At 39.0% G+C, this 21,205-nt stretch overlaps 4 protein-coding genes across 4 annotated transcripts; all 4 read right to left on the reverse strand.

Moving 5' to 3' along the window:
* Positions 1-14,903: 14,903 nt before the first annotated feature.
* LOC130701902 (uncharacterized) lies at positions 14,904-16,624 on the reverse strand. Its single transcript, XM_057523681.1, has 2 exons — positions 16,067-16,624; positions 14,904-15,899 (listed from the first exon to the last, which is right to left on the reverse strand). The coding sequence occupies exons 1-2, from the start codon at positions 16,622-16,624 to the stop codon at positions 14,904-14,906; spliced, it is 1,554 nt and encodes a 517-aa protein (XP_057379664.1).
* A 162-nt stretch (positions 16,625-16,786) lies between these two features.
* On the reverse strand, positions 16,787-17,485 carry LOC130701903 (uncharacterized). The gene has a single exon (XM_057523682.1). It carries the CDS (start codon positions 17,483-17,485, stop codon positions 16,787-16,789), a length of 699 nt encoding a protein of 232 aa, XP_057379665.1.
* Positions 17,486-17,660: 175 nt separating this feature from the next.
* On the reverse strand, positions 17,661-18,881 carry LOC130701904 (uncharacterized). The gene has a single exon (XM_057523683.1). It carries the CDS (start codon positions 18,879-18,881, stop codon positions 17,661-17,663), a length of 1,221 nt encoding a protein of 406 aa, XP_057379666.1.
* On the reverse strand, positions 18,881-19,855 carry LOC130701905 (uncharacterized). The gene has a single exon (XM_057523684.1). The coding sequence runs from the start codon at positions 19,853-19,855 to the stop codon at positions 18,881-18,883; it is 975 nt and encodes a 324-aa protein (XP_057379667.1).
* Positions 19,856-21,205: the final 1,350 nt, after the last annotated feature.

Here is a 21,205-nt window from a genome sequence, read left to right on the forward strand (position 1 = left end):
AATATCTACATTCAAACAGCATCAAATATATGTGTATTCAATGTGAATATAGTGTGATACAGTGAGTTTCAATATCTACATTTAAACAGCATCAAATATACGTAGTATGATACAGTGAGTTTCAATATCTACATTCAAACACCATCAAATATACGTGTATTCAATGTGAATATAGTATGATACAGTGAGTTTCAATATCTACATTCAAACAGCATCAAATATACGTGTATTCAATGTGAATATAGTTTCAATATCTACATTTAAACAGCATCAAATATACGTGTATTCAATGTGAATATAGTGGTATAGAATCAGTTTCAAATCAGTTTCATGATCTACATTCAAACAGTATCAAATATACGTGTATTCAATGTGAATATAGTGTGATAGAGTGAGTTTCTACATTCAAACAGCATCAAATATACGTGTATTTAATGTGAATATCCCTGGAAGATGGGGATGGTGAAAGATTGACACTAAGTTTTCGAGTTAAAGGAGAGGTAGGGTTTTCACTTTCTACGTTGTGTATTTGAATTTTGGCTTAAGATTGCCATGAGAGAATTGTGCTGGGTGACGCAACACTTGAACAGAGAGAGGTTTTTAGTGAGACTGACTTGGGTGGTCACATGAGAGCCTGAAGTAAATTAGCGAAAACAAAAGACATACGACAAACAAAAGAAAGGCGAAAAGTAGCTCGGTTTTAGGGTGGAGAAGAAGGGGTAGGCGCGAAGATGGTCAAGAGAAAAAAAACCCTTGGGGAAAGTGGAGGAAATTTGGAAAATTTCCGACAATAGTGTTAAAGAATCAGTTTCATGATCTACATTCAAACAGTATCAAATATACGTGTATTCAATGTTAATATAGTGTGATACATTTAGTTTCAATATCTACATTCAAACAGCATCAAATATACGTGTATTCAATGTGAATATAGTGTGATAGAATCAGTTTCATGATCTACATTCAAACAGTATCAAATATACGTGTATTCAATGTGAATATAGTGTTATAGAATCACTTTTATGATCTACATTCAAACAGTATCAAATATACGCGTATTCAATTTGAATATAGTGTTATAGAATCAGTTTCATGATCTACATTCAAACAGTATTGTAACAAGCCTAAAGGCTAACCAAAAGAGCCACACCTATTATATCCCCCAAGCGTATCACAAGTGAAAGTGAACGTATCTCCTCCCTCTTCACCTTCAATATTTGTGTTCTGTAGTAGTATAAATACTGCATATCTTATAGCTTGTATTTTGAAGTTGTTTCAGCAACTCACTGCAAATACACGGGATCTGGAAACTTTACAATTGGAGGTCCCAACGAGACTTAAAAAACTTGTTGTCCAGTAAAAAGTTTCTTACCCGTAACTTATTTTAGTGATTGTGCTCTACATTTCCCCGACGAGTCTCCAACAGCTCTACCAGGCCAAGGAACACCATCAAAAGGTAAGCGAATGCCGCTTGATCATATCGTACCAGAGACTACTCGTAAAGAGAATACTTTGTACCCAAACGTTGTCGACGAATTATCCCCACCTTAGTACCCCGTACTCCCTAAATCAGACACAACCAGCCAAAATCCCAACCGTCTCCGAGAAATTTTTTTGAACCACTGGAAAACTCTTGTGGACTTAGAATTTGAACAAGAGTCAGAACAAAACAAAACAAAACCATCAGACCATTACGACAAAAGCACATATACAACAAATAGAATCTAAGAAACAAGAAGTTAGCAAAGAGACACACAACGCATTACAATTATAATTCATGTTCATTGTTAGAACAAACGTTGCAAGCACCAAGTGGTATAACAGCAGAAACTATTACAAACACCTCAAAGACATTTTAAAATCACGTATAATCCCTCGGTGGCAACACTGAAAACCTTGACAGTATATTGCAACAGATTAGCATTTTTCGTGGTAAAGAAAAAGAATTCCTATTCGGTACAATCAGAGTCCTAAAAAAACATACCGTTTCTTAATTTGAAGATCACACATTTTCTCATGTTTACAGATGAAGAATTCTTTGACTGCAATTTTCACAGGCACACCCCATTTGCAATTTTCGAAGTTAAGAGCTGCGTTTTGAACCAGGTGACTACAGTTTTCTTTGACGTCGTGCTCGCCTAAAATGATGCCTAAAGCTAAGCTAATTTAAACCACAACTAAAATACAACAAATGTGAAGCTCACATGCGCAAAGCACTCAACCAGTCTCATATGTCATGAAGCTTTCAGTGCTTATTTGTCAACAAGTAGCTCATTGAAATATGCAAATCATACCATTCACCAAGTACTACTTTCAACCAACAGCATTCAGTTTTCTAACATCTGCCGGATGAAAGGGCTCTGCGTTGATCATTTCAGTTCTAATTTAACATGCGTTGTTATATTTCTTTCACTCCTTGGCTGTTGTTAAAATTAAAAGAAGACGGTGGCTTAATCTGAACGCTGAATGGTGAAACACTGAGTGGTGAACTGATGTAGCATATATTTGAGTTGCATTGTGCAAAATTCAAAAAGCATCAGTTTCATTCGCAACTTTGAAAGTGAAAAGCTGCGCGAGGATCAGTGATCAACCAAAAGAAATGTTACATTCAAGCACACAACAAATCACACTTGACTTAAAGCTTGCAATATTTATTATTGAACAGGTTCCTTATTGAATGATAAATCTAAAAAAAAATTTTGAATTTTTTTTTTAACTTAACGAGCTGCATCTCCAGTTCCGCTCCATTTTAACAATGATGTTATAGTTCAATAACAGGCCAATGCCTGTATTTGGGAATTATGAAATATGCAAATTCAGTTACAACTTCATATCAACAAGTCTCACATTACGTTCATGTGCTCGCCAAAAATTTTACAATCACACTTTATTTTCAATTACAAGACAGAAACATTAAATCTTCTGGAACTATTATGCATTCTAGAGAAACGATATCTTAAGTCTGATTGCATATGAGCAGTCAACGAGTTTTCCATGCAGCTGCAACTCTTGAATGTCATATCTTTCAACAATCGAGCAAGTAACAACATCCAGTATTCTTAGTTAATTTTTGATTATTGCGAATGTTTCAGATAACGTTTACCAGACTCCTCACTAAAATTGGCAATTGACAGTGGATTACAAAAATTGGTCATATATGAAAAGGAGAATTCATTCAATGAGTACGATTTCTAGCCAGAAACGTTTGCAATTTCATTAGCGTAATGCTAAATCAACTGTTATACATCTGACGAATGAACGTTTGTAGACCCGATTCATTCGTGACCCATCATCAGATATTTGGAAAGGTTTTAAGGATTGATAACACAAAAATCAGACCACCACGAAAAAAGCAAAAACAACAATAGCGATAGAAACAAACACATTACTTAATTTTTCATATTCATTGATCGAATAGAAACTTGACATTGAAATACCAAGTGGTATAAGGGTTCAACACCACAAAGACACTTAAAGACACGTAGAATCCCTGGGTGGCTTAAACATTTTTTCTGAAAACGAACTTGACAGTTTATTGCAGCAAATAAAAAGCATTGTACATGGAAAGAAAAAGAATCCTATTAGGTACGAGAGTATTTTACAAAGAGACACTTAATACTAGACACACTATTATCGTCCAGAGAAAAAATATTCATCTGACCTTAAACTACGAGTTACAAAGCATACGAAAACAGCTAGATAGCAACAAGAAAAAGGCAAAGAGTTCCAAATACACCCTAAGTAGTTCCCTTGAACAACTCCAAGAAAGTAACGAAATACTAAAAAACTCCCTTGAAAAATCTGCCAAACGAATCAGCGAATTAGAAACAAGCCTTGAAAGTGCCACAGCAACAGAAAACAAACTACAAAACCTTTTGAGGAAAAAAGAAGACAATATCATAGCCGTTGAGAGAGAAGGGCAAGAAATAATTAGCAAACTTGAAAGTGAAAGAAAACAACTGGTAACGAAGTTAGAAACCGCCGAGCAACAGATAAAAGCAGCTTTAGAAACAAACAAACAACTTCAGACAGAAACAAAAGAAACGAAAGAGATCCTTGAAAAAAACCTTAGCAGAAAAAGTCGGTTTACGAAGAAGTCTGATAGATAGTACTACAAAGACTAAAAATCTCGAAACAGAATTACAAAAGACCAGCGTACTGACAAGAGACCAAGAAGAAAAGATTAAGTATCTGGAAAACAGAATAAAAGAATATAGAAAGCAACAGGTAACATTCGCTGAAACTGAAGACTTAGACAACTCCAACGAACCGGGAGATATAACGAAACTAGTGAGTGATATAAACGACCTAACCTCAATAGCAGAAGGAGACAAATCCCTTCACTTCGAGTTAGAATCGGAACAAGTCGAAAAGCTACAGCAACTCAACAACGACCTACAAAACCAAATCGAGATCCAAAACAACAACCTTCTTCAACTAGAACGAAAGTACCAGACTCTCAAAAACAAAACCAAAATGGGACTTTCACACAAAGAAACTTCAAGAATTGACCGTGATACAACCGATAGCGATGACATCGATACGTCCACAACCCAACCGATTGTGAAAGCATTAGGAGAATTATTTTCGAGAGAAGACAAGAAGTCAATTCCAATTTTCAAAGGGAAAAGTACTGATAAATTAATAACAGAATGGCTAAAGGACGCAGAACATGTAGCACGCAACAACGACTGGGACGAAAACCAAAACATACGATTCTTCTCCGACAGACTAAAAGGTGATGCCCTAGAATGGCATGGAAACTACGTAGAAGAGCAAGGTGACGAGTTAAGTTATGACGAGTGGAAAACCGCCATCATCGCGAGGTTCCAGGATGCATACGACTTAGCAGCACAAAGAAAAAAGTTATCCACACTAAAACAAAAACCTGAAGAAAAATGCAAAGCCTTCATCTCAAGAATCAACAGTCTCTACGAGTCCATTGAAGGCAAAGAAGAAAAATCTGACCAAAACCAGACCATCGTCGAAGGCCGACTCATAAACACAGTAAAAAGAATGAGAGATTATACCAAAATCAAAATTCTGATGCAAGGCATTTAACCAAAATTCCGAGCTGAACTCTATTTTAGAATGCCTGAAGGCCCCGAAGATTTTGATCAGTTATGTAAACAACTTATCATATCCGAAGGCATCCTATATAGCAAGGAGACTGCAGAAGAGAAAGAAATAAACGCGGTAATCGCAGGGATAACGCATCACGAGAAACAACAAGATAACGAACTTTCACAACAAAAGACAGAAATCGAATTCCTAAAACAAAAAATACGTGAACTGGAAAATACTAATAAAAATCGTGAATTGTCACAGGATACCGATATAACCATAGCAGCCACAGATCAATACGAGCAAAGATCTTCGCGATCAAGTGATCGTTACTGCAGACCACAAAATCCGCGAGTCCGATTTCACGAGAGACCGAATAGCAGAGGCTCCAGTAGTGACCGAAACTTCAATCGAAGCAGAGATAACAGCCCATACCGCACCAACTATACGTCACCAAGAAGAGAAGGTACCTCCACGAGATATAGGCAATCAAATTACCCAACTTACCAGCAAACACCCCAGAGACCCCCGTACAACAACAGACCGAAACACTGCAATCGACCGAACTTTCAACCACATAACAATCAACAGGTGTATCATCAAAACCCATCCTATACTCATCAATACCCACAGCCACGACAAAATCAACCAAACACCACTGACAACCTAGGAAATAGAATTATTATCTGCCACAAGTGCAATAAAAGAGGACACATTGCGCGAGAATGTTGGACGGATATGGCACGTATCAACAACCCGAACCACCGTCTAATGCAGTAAACACAATATCCCTACCAAACAACCCTCCAACACAAAATTTAGAAATAGCGATACCCAAACTAATACGTATACCCATTAGAATTTTTGGAAAAGAAATTAAGGCTTTAGTAGACACAGGAGCAGCAGCCAGTTTAGTTTCAGACAACATATTTTTTAATCTAAAGGAGTATGAAGAACTTAAACAAGTTAAAGACTCCCCTTCGCCAATATTTAGAACGGTGTCAGGAGAAATACTAAAATCAAAAGGGAAATATGGATTTTCAATCACCATTAACACCAATCCCGCCATTAAGCATGATTTCTTTATTATGGAAAACTTAAACGAAACTTGCATATTAGGATAAGACTTCTTATCGAGCAACAATGTAAAAATTAATACTAAAAACAGGCAGATCAATTACGATCATTCCGGAAAAGAACATAGCTATGGGAAAAACACACTCCCAGTATACAGCATAACTTTTGGCAAGGCAGGTATTAATATTCCACTCCTCCCACACCGTTCATCAGATAGTAACTACAACAACGATCTGACAGAAGCAGATTATCGCAGCCTAGAATCTTTCTCCCAATCAGAAATTAACAAAAAATCATAACGAATTGGACAAACCCAAGAAAGTGAAGTGACTAATATCTCTGACGAGATACGCATTAAAATCGAACATCTATTGAACAAACACGAAGCCCTATTTGCAGAAAGAGAATCAGATTTAGGACTAGCAACTGATATAAAACATTCCATTAACATAGGATATAACGCCCCAATAACTCAACGATTGCGCAGAACACCAGAAGCATTAAAACTAATTGTCAAAACAAAAATTGAAGTAATGATAAATAACAATATTATTAGAGAAAGTCACAGCCCATTTGCAGCAGCAATTGTAATGGTTCCCAAAAAAGATGGAGAGATGCTGTGTATGGACTATAGGGCACCCATTACCAAGAATTGACGACACCATTGATGCATTGAGCGGATCAGTTTACTTCTCAACATTGGACTTACTAAGTGGCTACTGGCAGACCGACATAACAGAAAGTGACAAACACAAAACCGCCTTCATCTGTGAACTTGGACAATACGAATTCAATAGAATGCCATTTGGACTAACAAATGCACCAAGCACTTTTCAACGAGCAATGAATAACATATTGAAATCAGTGTTGTTCAGGTTTGCATTGGTTTATCTCGATGACATCATAGTGTTCAGTAATGATATTGCTGAACATGCGACACATCTAGAAGCGGTATTTAAGCTTCTAAAAGACGCGGGACTAAAATTAAAAAGAAAGAATTGCGAATTTTTTAAGGAAGAGTTAGATTATTTAGGATACATCGTTTCGAAAAAAGGAATAACACCGAGTACGAAAAAGCTAGAAGCGATCATCACATACCCAGCTCCCAAAAATGTGAAAGAATTGAGCTCATTTTTAGGTTTGGCTAGCTATTACAGGAAATTCATCAGGGCTTTTGCTGATAAAGCCCACCCACTGACAGCGCTAACAAGAAAATCAGCCGAGTGGAAATGGGGAGAGGAACAAAGGGACGCCTTTGATTGTATCAAGAACTGTCTCATAACTAGACCTATCCTTGGGTATCCAGATTTCACGCGCGAATTTATCATCTACACAGATGCTTCAGGATACGGTATAGGAGCAGTCTTGGCTCAGATGCAGACTCTACCTCAATCAGCGGATTCAGCGGAGTCCGACGTACAGCAACCCCGTGAATCAGACGGCGTGGAAGTTTAAACACGTCATAGCGTATAGCTCTAAACATCTGAACGACCGCGAAGCCAAGTGGTCAACCACAGAGAAAGAGGCTTACGCAATCATCCACGCAATTGACGTGTTTAGAAAATATCTATACGGACGCAGATTTACCGTATTTACAGACCATAGACCTTTAGAATGGCTAATGAGCAAGACAGAACCCGCAGGAAGATTAGCTAGATGGGCACTAAAAATACAAGAATTCGACATCGTCATTGGATACCGGCCTGGGAAGTCGCACCAAAATGCTGACACCCTAAGCCGTATTCCCATAGTGCCAATAGCACGAGTAGAAACAAGAGCAATGGAAAAAGGAACCGTAATAAGAGAGCTTGAAAATATTCGAAAAGAAAGTGAAAGACTAAAAGACAAGCTAAGGATCGAAAGATTAAAACAAGAACACCTGGAGAAAGAAAATGAAAGTATTCAAAACGAAAGCGAAAGTTTTAAGAGGGAAAGTCTTCAGGTGAAGAGCGCAGGTTTCGAAGGAGAAATTGGAAGTGAAAGTAAAAGGTCTTGGAGTGAAAACAGATGGATAGAATTACAGCAAGCAGATAAATATTGTCAACAATTAATAACGAAAATACAAGAAGATAGCCAGAACACTAGAAATAAAAGATTCTCAAACAACTTTGTAATCAACGAAAAAGGTCTATTAACAGATAGGCAAAGAAAATTAGTAGTCCCACTACCGTTAGTTACCGATATTTTACGTGCGAATCATGACCACATGTTAGCAGGACATTTAGGAATAGAAAAAAACAATAGCCAGACTTCGAGAGCAATACGTCTTTCGACATATGCGACAGAACGTAACAGAATACATCCAAAATTGTCTAAAATGTGCAAAACGCAAAGCTGTAGGAGGAAGTAAAGCACCATTGCAACCTATGCCCCCAGCCGAAAGGGTGTGGGAAAGACTTGCGATGGATATTTTAGGCCCCGTTCAAGAAAGCGCAAAGGGACATAAGTATATTTTAGTCCTATCAGGTTACGCCAGTCGGTTCGTTTTTACAGTACCAATGAGAGACCAAACTGCCCAAACAATTGCTAACATCTTGGTTAATGATATTTACACCAAATATGGATCCCCCGAAGTAGTCTTAACAGATCAAGGAACTAATTTCCTATCGAGCTTAATCCAAGATATTTGCAAATTATTCAAAATCAAACAAATCAGAACAACAGCATACCACCCCCAAACAGACGGATTAGTAGAACGATTTAACAGAACCTTGTGTGACATGCTAGCTTCCTACGTAACGGACGAACCAGAAAATTGGGACAAATATCTACCATTTGTCACATTTGCTTACAACACAGCGAAGCAATCAACACTGCAACAAAACCCATTCTTTCTATTCTTCGGAAGACAACCAGTGCTCCCAAACGACATCAAAATAGATAGACGGTACGAAACATACGAAGACACCAGTGTAATGTACTCACATCAATGGAAAAAGGATCAGCAACTAGCGAAGGAACACCTATTTCGAGCACAGACAAAACAAAAAAGATATTACGACAAAGGAACAAAAGCAATCAAATAAAACATCGGTGACTTTGGGCTACTGAAAGCCCCACCAACTGCCGGATAATTCATCAACAGGTGGAATGGACCATTCAAAATCATCAGAAATTTCTCAGACCTCACTTACGAGATTCAGCACGCGAACAATGAAAAACTAAAATCGGTGGTTCATGTCAACCGCCTAAAATTCTACGTCCCGGGAAACCAAGGAACAGAAAGATCATCTGGTTCACCACAACAACCAAGGAATGAACGGGAAAAACCTCCCATACATTCCACCACTAATGCAAAGAGAAGTCAACAACCAATCCGAAAAGAATGCAGCATTGACTCCGCCCCCTGCCACGCCCACAAAAGAAAAATCCACAACAACGACAAGCGCGACGACGACTACGAAGCCAAGAATAAAAACAACATTGGGAACAACGACAAAAACAACGGTAAAAACTACGACTACAATTAGGCCAATTGTAACCACAGCAACACACAAACTCACAACAACGCATAAAATTACAACTAAGCCAAGTATGACGTCAACTTCATCAAAACCCCCAGCAACTACAAAGCCAATAATCACGTCAACAAGCACTAAACCTACCACTACAACTAGGCCTACGACAACTGTAAAAATAACTTCGATTTCAACAACTAGAACAACTACTAAGCCTACGTCAACGACAACTATGCCCACTACGAGTTCCACAACAACAGCTCCAACACCAACGCGCCAGCCAAACACAACTACGCAAAGTACGACGACAGTAACAGAGAGTTCGACGACCCCACAACCGTCAACACAGACAGCCAGGATGACCCCATTAGCTACAGCAGAAACAACGACAAAAACAGAAGAAAATCAAGTTCAGGCCATAGAAGAAGACAATATTCAACATTTACCGCCAGCAGAGTCCCTGTTAATGGACCAGAAAACAGAAAATCATTGAATACTGAAAATATAGAAAGCGGTCTCCCCAAAAACATCGAGGAATTCAACGAAAAGATTAAATACGAAATAAGCAAGATGCACGACCAATACAAAATCAGCATTGAAACAGAACACGAGAACAAACTCGCAAAAGAAATTCGAGATATGTATTGTCAACTATCGGTCATCAAAAGAACACAAGCTGTTATTTTAGTACCAATCTGCACGAGACTACAAGGCTTCGGTCAAGCAATGACACTTCAACAATGCGAAGCCAAAAGAATTTTTATATCAGCAAATGAAACAAAATGTGGATTTCAACCATTCTTTACTTACGAAGGAAAGAATTGTACGATCGGAACAGATGAATGGTCAATTCATTCATTTTCCGATTGTTTTTGGAAAACACCGTTAGTAAATCTGAATGGAAATCCACATACCTGGGAACACAACTCAACAACAGGAGATTGGATACGCCAGAAACCTAGCATTCACGTGCCTAATCTAGACCTCATTACAGAATTTGAAGACCTCCACCTAAATGATTTCGACTTCTCGCTGAAAAGTCATCCAGCACACGAGACAATGGAGATGGAGCAATTAAATATCCTAAATGACCTAGTAGGCAGAATGCAAGAAGGCAATTCCAATTCTGTTGGAGATATTGTGATGTCAGAACAACAAGATAATCAAATAGGTCATATGTTTTCATTGTTTGACAAATTGAAAATAATAGGCCTTTCAGCAATTGGATTTGTGCTATTCCTCGTATGTTTACGAATCTTCATCATTTGCAACCCCATCTCGAAGATTAAAGAACTTATCCGCCGAAACCGGAAGTTTACAAGCAGATACGATGATGGCATAGAGGAAGATCACGAACTCGCATCAATGATACCGGCACGAGAAACAAATTATCATTCTGAAATAGCCATCGAACAACCGTTCATAAGAACACCTGCCCCTGCACAACTGACAATGGAAAGACAAGGTCAAGTGCGCCCTCCACGACCAAGCGCACCAAATTCATTAATCTACCCATCTATCGAAGAAGCCGACACACCCAAAAGATGCACAGGAAAACACACAACATGTACTTACGTAGTAGGGTATGGCATGGTTTGGGAAGACCTATGTCGTTGCATGTCAGAAACAGACAACAGTAATTCAGCCAAAAAGTAAAAGTCCCAAGGTCATCGAAATTAAAAGTAGCCACTAAACATAGCCCTTGACAATTTAATTAATTACATAATAAATTAGCAACCCCAGCGAATAACACACTTACCAGCATTTAAAAACTTCAACAATTAAGTTGATTCTTATTTTTTTTTACCATTGTGCCTTACTCGAAACTTTATAGTAAAACAAACATAGAAACAAACTCAAATAACAATTTTGTATTTCCAACTAACACATTATCTACAAAATCAAAAGCAAAAACAAAACAATAAACTTAAAAAACTTTATGATAGACAAAACAAGCAAACACACAAATTCGAATAATTTTTTTTTGTATTTCCACCTAACACCTTAACTACAAAATAACAAACAAAATCAAATAATAACACAAACAGAGGAAAATATAATCATTCGTCCGTGGAATCACGTTCGGGAAGAGGATCACCATAGAGTAGATAATTGTAAATCTGGGCAACATGTGTTATCGCCAACCGATCTTCATGTTCTTCTTGGAGATGCTCCCGCATCAATCGAGAAGACGTTGGAGTAGGGTGATAAATATCATCACCAGACTCCTGCCACCAAAGAAACCGGGCGAACCTCAAAGGATAGACATCGCGGTACCGTGCGTACCCAAGATGGTTGCTGAAAGAAATCAGATTATTACTCCAACGAACAAACTTACAAACAACGGAAAAAAAAACAAAAAAAACACAAACTTTCAGATAATAATAATCATTAATCCAAGGGCGCTTATACCCGAAATCACGTGGTGGAGCATCCGGCATATCAAAGGCCATTCGAAAAATGCTGAGGAAAAAGCTCTGATCTTCCGTACGGAACCTCCGAAAAAGGCTTTCGGGAGAAGAAAAAATGGAACAATCAACACACCACAGTGCTATATCAACCAGAGAGCGATACTGAAAAACATATCTATATTCGAATGGCTCCATCGAAAAAAAAAATATAAAACTCAAAACAAGAGCAACAAAAAGAAGCAGTAATCTCTACGAAAGAACGAAGATAACTAACTCAAGAAATTCAATAAAATCTCTATAAGAAGACAATGACTAAAAAAGGAATAAAGAAATTTGGAAATATTCGTCTATTCACCCGGCGACATATCCACAGGTCAGTACGACAAGACGCGACGAAAAAGAATCCAACTCAACTTCAAGGGGAAGAAGGAATACATTAAAAATGCATGAAAACGTGTTATCAAATTAAGAACACAGAAACAAGAACACAAGAAAAGAAACAACAACCTGAAGTCCCTTGACTATGCAAGATTTTGCAAAATACGAAAACTAAACTCTTCCCAGTGTCTCAACGACATAACTCCAACAAAGTTTCGCAAAGCAAAGTGCGCCTTATAAACCAAAAGTTTATCTAAAAATAGCCCTATAACAACACCAATAACAAAATGGAAGTAATAATCACACTCAGCAACTGTAGCCGGTGACGGGAAAAGAAAAAGGAAAAGAAATTCTTCTAAAATTTTTGACTGAAGGAACAAGTTTTTCATCAAGAAATGTAGCCAGTTAAGGGAAACGCAAATTGGAGGACCTCTTCTTTCTTCGAAGAGGGGGAGGAATGTAACGAGCCCAAAGGCTATCCAAAGACAGCCACAGCTCTTACATCCCTCAAGAGTTTCACAAGTGAAAGTGAACGTCTACGCCCATTTTACCTTCAACATGTGTGTTCTTTAGTAGTATAAATACCGCATGTTTGTACCTTGTAATTGGGAATTGTTTCGGAAAATCCACTGTAATACACGAGGTATAAGGAACTTTACAATAGTGTTATAGAATCAGTTTCATGATGTACATTCAAACAGTATCAAATATACGTGTATTCAATGTGAATATAGTGTGATACAGTGAGTTTCAATGTCTACATTCAAACAGTATCAAATATACGTGTATTCAATTTGAATATAGTGTGATACAGTGAGTTTCAATATCTACATTCAAACAGCATCAAATATACGTGTATTCAATGTGAATCTACTGTGATACAGGGAGTTTCAATATCTATATTCAAACAGCATGAATTATACGTTTATTCAATGTGAATATAGTGTGATACATTGAGTTTCAATATCTACATTCAAACAGCATCAAATATACGTGTATTCAATGTGAATATAGTGTTATAGAATCAGTTTTATGATGTACATTCAAACAGTATCAAATATACCTGTATTCAATGTGAATATAGTGTGATACAGTGAGTTTCAATATCTACATTCAAACAGCATCAAATATACGCGTATTCAATGTGAATATAGTGTGATACAGTGAGCTTCAATATCTACATTCAAACAGCATGAAATATACGTGTATTCAATGTGAATATAGTGTGATACAGTGAGTTTCAATATCTACATTCAAATAGCATCAAATATACGTGTATTCAATGTAAATATAGTGTGATACAGTGAGTTTCAATATCCACATTCAAACAGCATGAAATATACGTGTATTCAATGTGAATATAGTGTTATAGGATCAGTTTCATTATGTACATGCAAACAGTATCAAATATACGTGTATTCAATGTAAATATAGTGTGATACATTGAGTTTCAATATCTACATTCAAACAGCATGAAATATACGTGTATTCAATGTGAATATAGTGTTATAGAATCAGTTTCATGATGTACATTCAAACAGTATCAAATATACGTGTATTCAATGTGAATATAGTGTGATACATTGAGTTTCAATATCTACATTCAAATAGCATCAAATATACGTGTATTCAATGTAAATATAGTGTGATACAGTGAGTTTCAATATCTACATTCAAACAGCATCAAATATACGTGTATTCAATGTGAATATAGTTGTCGAGAATCTCTCACAGAAATCCCTGGAAGATGGGGATGGTGAAAGATTGACACTAAGTTTTCGAGTTAAAGGAGAGGTAGGGTTTTCACTTTCTACGTTGTGTATTTGAATTTTGGCTTAAGATTGCCATGAGAGAATTGTGCTGGGTGACGCAACACTTGAACAGAGAGAGGTTTTTAGTGAGACTGACTTGGGTGGTCACATGAGAGCCTGAAGTAAATTAGCGAAAACAAAAGACATACGACAAACAAAAGAAAGACGAAAAGTAGCGCGGTTTTAGGGTGGAGAAGAAGGGGTAGGCGCGAAGATTGTCAAGAGGGGGAAACTGAAGCTGGGGAGAAAAAAAAACCTTGGGAAAAGTGGAGGAAATTTGAGGTAAAGTGGAAATACTTTGCGGGCCAAACAAGTTAGACATTGGACATTTTTTCTTTTGCTTGCTCAGCTGCTTTTCTCGACAGACGGGCTGGTTTTTCAGATCCACCATGGATGGCACCTGTATCTTCTGGTTCAGACAACTGGATCGGATGTAATTTAGATATAGGGCGGTTGGTTTTTCCTTTAGCTGTACGGACCTCAGCGGCTCGTACTTCGTTGTCCTTTCCTCTGTTGAGTGTTTCCACTACCACAAGTTTCCACTTCTTCCTTGGTCCTTCGTCTTGAATGAGTACAACGTCCTTTTCTTTAACCACCGTTGGCTGCGTTTTGTGTGTAGCTAGATGATATTCACGTAGTGCGGGAATGTAATTTGCCATAAATTGCTTTTGAAAGTTGTGCAGCAATTTTTGATGTTTGACGATCTACTTTTTGATGTCTGAAGGTTCCTCTTTGAATGAGGGGTCTAATATTTCCTCCGCCATTTCGCTGTTGAATGGAAGGCTGACTATACGTCGTCCATACATTAAGTGTGCTGGGCTGAGTGTCTCCCCGTCTTGTAGGTCTGATGATGGTTCCTCCAGTGGTCTATCGTTGATGACTGCTTCAGCGTCCGCTACGATGGCTCTAAATTCACTCATTGTCGGTTTTGAACGTCCAATAATTTTTTCCAGAGTTCTTTTTGTTACACCCACCAGCCGTTCCCAAAATCCACCGTACCATGGAGCTCTTTTTGGGATAAATCGCCACTCGATTTGAATATCTGATAGATGTCGGATGAGTCCAGGATTGGTGAAGATTTTTCTAAAGGCTTTTGCCGCGCATTCAAAAGTTGTTGCGTTATCCGACATGATAACAGATGGTATCGAATGATGTGTAGTGAAGCAGCGAAAAGCTTCAATAAATGCCTTTGTAGTTAATTCTTCCACGACTTCTAGATGAATTGCCGTTGAGGTCGCACACGTGAAAAGTAGAATGTAAACATTTTGATCTTGTTTTGGAGCTTCGTTTGGTCCTCTTATGACGTATGCGCCAGTGTAGTCCACCCCTGTGACCGTAAATGGCAAAGCATTGGTCACTCTTTCCGGTGGTAGTGGTGCTTCGTTCGGGGTTGCATGCGGAGGTCCATTCACGCGGCGGCAAGTGACACACGAATGTAAGATGTTCTTGACTACTTGACGGATGCGTGGAATCCAAAATCTTTGCCTTACAGCTGACACTGTGTGCTTCACGCCACTGTGCATAACTTGCTCATGAACTGCCTGCACTATTAACTTGGCCACGTTTGATTTTGTGGGTAGTAACACTGGATGTTTAGCTGTGGCACTGATGGACGCATTCCCCAACCGTCCATTGCAATGGATGAGTTCGTCCTTTCCGATGAATAAGTCAAGCTGGGAGACCAATGCTGGACGCCTGCCCTTGAGTTTTTTTTTAGATATTCAAGTTCGTCACCACAATGTTGAATTTGAGCAGAATTAATCCATAACATCTCCGCTTCGCGTAACTCTGTGACGTGAATAAATCCCCGTCGCCAACTTTTCTTAGATTTATCCTTCTTTTTAATGTTTTCCACAAATCGTCTGACAATGGCTGTCACTCTTATCAAAGAGGACCACTTGTATCGAGATATATCGAACACTGATGAAATGCCTCCACCTTTTTGTGATTCAACGTGATTCAGGGATGGCTCTATGTTTACACTAGCCATATGGATTAAGGAAGTTGATTCTTGTATCATGTTCCACTCTGGCCAACTTTTGCTGTTGGGAAGCCAAGTCGGTCCTCTAAACCAATAGCTTGATGAAAATTGTCGATAGGTTATTCCTCGGGTGAGAAGATCCGCCGGATTCTGATGCGTTGGGCAATACCGCCAACTAGCTTCATGTTCCTTATTAAAATCACACATCGTTTTCACACGGTTGCCGACGAATTGAGATTTCTTTGTGTTTGCTTGGGTCAACCAATAGAGAACGATTTGACTATCCGACCACAGGATGCATTTTGGCTTGTAGTGTAGGGGCGCAAAAGATTTCAGAATGGTCTTGGCTATTCGAATACCAACGATAGCTGCCATTAGTTCTAGTTGAGGCAGTGTGAGCATCTTGTTATCACCTCGAAGCGGGGCTACTCTTGATTTTGACATGAGGAACGTTCCCGTACTATCATTTGCTAGATAAGCTACTGCTCCATAAGCATACTGGCTTGCATCCACGAATACATGTAGTATTTCACATTCGAGTTTCGACTCAAAGTACTGCCTTGGAAGTTCGATTTTTGATTTTTCAATCGCTTGAACAATGCCAATTCAGCGGTCCTGTAGATCGATGGGCAGTGGATCGTCCCATTGCAGTTTTAGTTTCCAAACGTCTTGAATTAAGATTTTTGCCGGAATGGTGAGAGGCGAGAGGAATCCTAAAGGATCGTATACAGTTGAAATTCCCCTGAGTACATTTCTCTTTGTTATCACTGTCAGAGAAAACGACGAGGTTTTCAATTCAGGTAGAGCTATGACATCTCTCGCACGAGACCACTGTAGTCCAAGAATTTTGTTCTGTGCTGATCCATCGTTCACTCCATCGGAAGCACTACACGAGTTGAGGTGTTGATTATTGGAACTCCACGATTTTAGCTTGAGACCAGACTTTTGGAATATAAAGTTTGCTTCTTTATAGTACGTTAGTGCTTCTTCGGTGGTGTTACATCCAGCCAAGAGATTGTCCACGTATATGTTGACGTCCATATCTTTTGCCACTTCGCTTGTTTCACATGATAGATGATTTTTTATGACTGATAAGAGGATGAAAGATGAACTGTTTGCGCCAAAGGGAATGACTTTAAAACGGTAAACTTCCATATCCGATTCCGCATCCTTGACATTCTTGATCCAAAAAAATCGCACGAAATCGCGGTCCTCTTCATGAAGTTGGACTTGGTGATAAGCCTTTTCGATGTCCGCTGTTATAGCGATCATATGAGCGCGAAAACGAATTAGAATCTCTACCATGTTGTTTTGCAAGGATGGTCCTGTCTCCAAGCAATCGTTGAGACTCACACCTCCCTTACTTTTGCATGAGCAATTATACACGATGCGTAGTGGAGTTGTACTTGATTCCTTGAAGACTCCATGATGCGGAACATAGTGACCCCTTCGTTGATTTTGCTCTTCGATTGGTATTTTTTTAAATGAACCCACTGTTCAGTTGTTCTTGGATGACGCGATTATATGCTTGAAAATGGGACGTGTTCTTAGCTAAGCGTCGAATCATATGACGAGTTTGCTGACGGCACATATGCCAGTTTGTCCCTAAAGGCGGATGCTGATTTTTCCATGGAAGTCTGGCGATGTATCTTCCATTTCGAAGTTCGATACAATTGGTTCTGTAAGCCATAGTTGCGTCTTCTATTTCCGATTCTGGAGAAATACCTAGCGATTCCAGGTCCCAAAATCTTGCCATTTCGAATTGCTCTTCCACGGATACATGAAACGCTGCGGTGTCATGTTGAGTCCATTCTGAAGTTGGTTGCATACATCCTGAGATGATGTACCCGAATCTTGAGCTTATAGCTGTTGGTCCTGGGCCACGAACGATATGGTCACCTACAATGTCCCAATAGTAATTCGCTCCTAACAAAATGTCAATGTCAAATGACGAGCTGCCGATATTGGGGTGTGCTAGTGGCAAGTTTTTGAGATGGGGAAGCTTACACACTACACTACGATAAGAATCTTCAAGTGGGTTCACAATGTGGTCCACCACCACGACTTGATTGTTCATCATGGATTCTCTTCGGTCAATGAATGACAACTGACTCACATCGCATAGTTGAGCACTTTGCGTTGACGCAGCGAAACCCACTATCAGTAGACTTTCTCGATAAAGTGGTTGAAGATGTAAATTTCTTGCGAGCTTTGTCGTGATAAACGATCTCTGTGCACCTTTATCTATTAGTACGTTGGCTTGACGTTTAATTCCTTTGAAGTGCACTGTTACTATGGCAGTTTCTAAAAACACGAAGGTTGTTGCACTGTCCTTTGTAAGTTCAAATGACACTGTTTTTGATACAGACGCATTGGTGACAGCAGCCTGAGTGGAAACATTGTTCGAATTTGTCTGGGAATGTACCGGAGTATTATGGTCTTGTTGGTTTCGACTGGCATAATGGAGACTAGTATGATGGCTTCTTTTGCATGTGCGATATCGTTTCTTGGATGGACAGTCTGCACTTGACGAGTGATTTGAGCTTAGACAGTTAAAACATAACCGCTTTACTTTGGCAATTGTGAAACGTTCTTCCACAGTAGGAGCAATAGTACATTCAGTGGAGTAGTGGTTTCCTAAGCAGAACGCACACGAACGCTTGTTGACTTCTGGTGCTGATGGACGAGTCCCAGTAAACATTACTCCCGCTTGTTTACATGGTTGCTGATTGCGTTTGTTGTTGAACGATCTTCCAAGATTACAATTTCCCTTTTTAGTGCTACTCGCAGGTCGTCTAATGTCCATTCGATGGCACCGTGCTGCCTAGTTAAGTTTCGACGAACTTCAGCTGAGAGCTTGTCGAGAAGAATGCATACGAGTAAATCTTCATAAGTGTCAATTCCTTTTCCCAAAGCTTCCAATCCACGGATGTTGGACTCCAGATTGTCGGCAAAGGCACGTAAGCTATTGCGATCGTGAGCGGGCTTTGCTAAAGCCACTAAAGCTCTCATGTGTGCCATTATGATTTTGTGTGGTTGACCATAACGTTGTTTAAGAAGATCGACCGCCTTGGGATAATTGAAGTTGGTAGGCGTGAGACCCGCTAAAAGAGCCTTAGCCTCGCCCATGAGCCGCGAATTGAGAAAGTTAAACTTCGTAGCATCAGAATATTTTGTCTTTGCATCAACTTCCACTTCAAAAACATCCCAAAACGAACGCCACAATAGAATGTTACCATCGAAGTAAGGCAAGTCAAACTTTGGCAAATTGGACGAATCGCTGATAGCTATGAAGGGAGGGGCCTGCGCTACGGGGTTCTCGACTGTTGCTGCTGCGGCCATGGCTGCTTGCTCGTTGCTAATTTCTTGCTTTAGTTTCATGAGGACGAATTCCGCTGCATCTCTGGCATCATAGGTAATAGAATTCGCCGTACTTGATGCATTAATCTCAGTTTCCAGATCGTTCTCGTCGATGACGTCTTGAATTTCGTTGTCGAGGTTTTCGATGATTTTTATTTTGTTGTGTAAGTCCAATAGTTTCTTCTCCAGTTCATGAACCTTTTGATCTTTGTCCATGGTCTGATCGTCGATGATCGATTGGATTTTAGGGATGAGTCTCGTGACGGCACCACGATTACCCGCCCTTTTGCTACCGAGAGCGTTTAGAGACGCCATTGTTCACTTGGCGAAATCCTGGTTACGGCACCAAATTGTGTCGAGAATCTCTCACAGAAATCCCTGGAAGATGGGGATGGTGAAAGATTGACACTATGTTTTCGAGTTAAAGGAGAGGTAGGGTTTTCACTTTCTACGTTGTGTATTTGAATTTTGGCTTAAGATTGCCATGAGAGAATTGTGCTGGGTGACGCAACACTTGAACAGAGAGAGGTTTTTAGTGAGACTGACTTGGGTGGTCACATGAGAGCCTGAAGTAAATTAGCGAAAACAAAAGACATACGACAAACAAAAGAAAGGCGAAAAGTAGCGTGGTTTTAGGGTGGAGAAGAAGGGGTAGGCGCGAAGATGCTCAAGAGGGGGAAACTGAAGCTGGGGAGAAAAAAAACCCTTGGGGAAAGTGGAGGAAATTTGGAAAATTTCCGACAATACTGTTAAAGAATCAGTTTCATGATCTACATTCAAACAGTATCAAATATACGTGTATTCAATGTTAATATAGTGTGATACATTTAGTTTCAATATCTACATTCAAACAGCATCAAATATACGTGTATTCAATGTGAATATAGTGTGATAGAATCAGTTTCAATGATCTACATTCAAACAGTATCAAATATACGTGTATTCAATGTGAATATAGTGTTATAGAATCACTTTTATGATCTACATTCAAACAGTATCAAATATACGCGTATTCAATTTGAATATAGTGTTATAGAATCAGTTTCATGATCTACATTCAAACAGTATTGTAACAAGCCTAAAGGCTAACCAAAAGAGCCACACCTATTATATCCCCCAAGCGTTTCACAAGTGAAAGTGAACGTATCTCCTCCCTCTTCACCTTCAATATTTGTGTTCTGTAGTAGTATAAATACTGCATATCTTATAGCTTGTATTTTGAAGTTGTTTCAGCAACTCACTGCAAATACACGGGATCTGGAAACTTTACAATTGGAGGTCCCAACGAGACTTAAAAAACTTGTTGTCCAGTAAAAAGTTTCTTACCCGTAACTTATTTTAGTGACTACTCTACTCTACCAGGCCAAGGAACACCATCAAAAGATAAGCGAATGCCGCTTGATCATATCGTACCAGAGACTACTCGTAAAGAGAATACTTTGTACCCAAACGTTGTCGACGAATTATCCCCACCTTTGTACCCCGTACTCCCTAAATCAGACACAACCAGCCAAAATCCCAACCGTCTCCGAGAAATTTTTTTGAACCACTGGAAAACTCTTGTGGACTTAGAATTTGAACAAGAGTCAGAACAAAACAAAACAAAACCATCAGACCATTACGACAAAAGCACATATACAACAAATAGAATCTAAGAAACAAGAA

Source organism: Daphnia carinata, chromosome 7 (genome assembly GCF_022539665.2).
Source record: "Daphnia carinata strain CSIRO-1 chromosome 7, CSIRO_AGI_Dcar_HiC_V3, whole genome shotgun sequence".
Classification (NCBI taxonomy): domain Eukaryota; kingdom Metazoa; phylum Arthropoda; class Branchiopoda; order Diplostraca; family Daphniidae; genus Daphnia; species Daphnia carinata.

Excerpts from the sequence above, each read along its gene's own strand:
- LOC130701902 (XM_057523681.1), bottom strand. The coding sequence starts at position 16,624 with ATGTCAAAATCAAGAGTAGCCCCGCTTCGAGGTGATAACAAGATGCTC. Across the intron at positions 15,900-16,066 it reads TGATAAGAGTGACAGCCATT|GGCAGGCGTCCAGCATTGGT; the intron begins GTCAGACGATTT and ends AAAAAACTCAAG.
- LOC130701903 (XM_057523682.1), bottom strand. The coding sequence starts at position 17,485 with ATGGTAGAGATTCTAATTCGTTTTCGCGCTCATATGATCGCTATAACA.
- LOC130701904 (XM_057523683.1), bottom strand. The coding sequence starts at position 18,881 with ATGTTTACTGGGACTCGTCCATCAGCACCAGAAGTCAACAAGCGTTCG.
- LOC130701905 (XM_057523684.1), bottom strand. The coding sequence starts at position 19,855 with ATGGCGTCTCTAAACGCTCTCGGTAGCAAAAGGGCGGGTAATCGTGGT.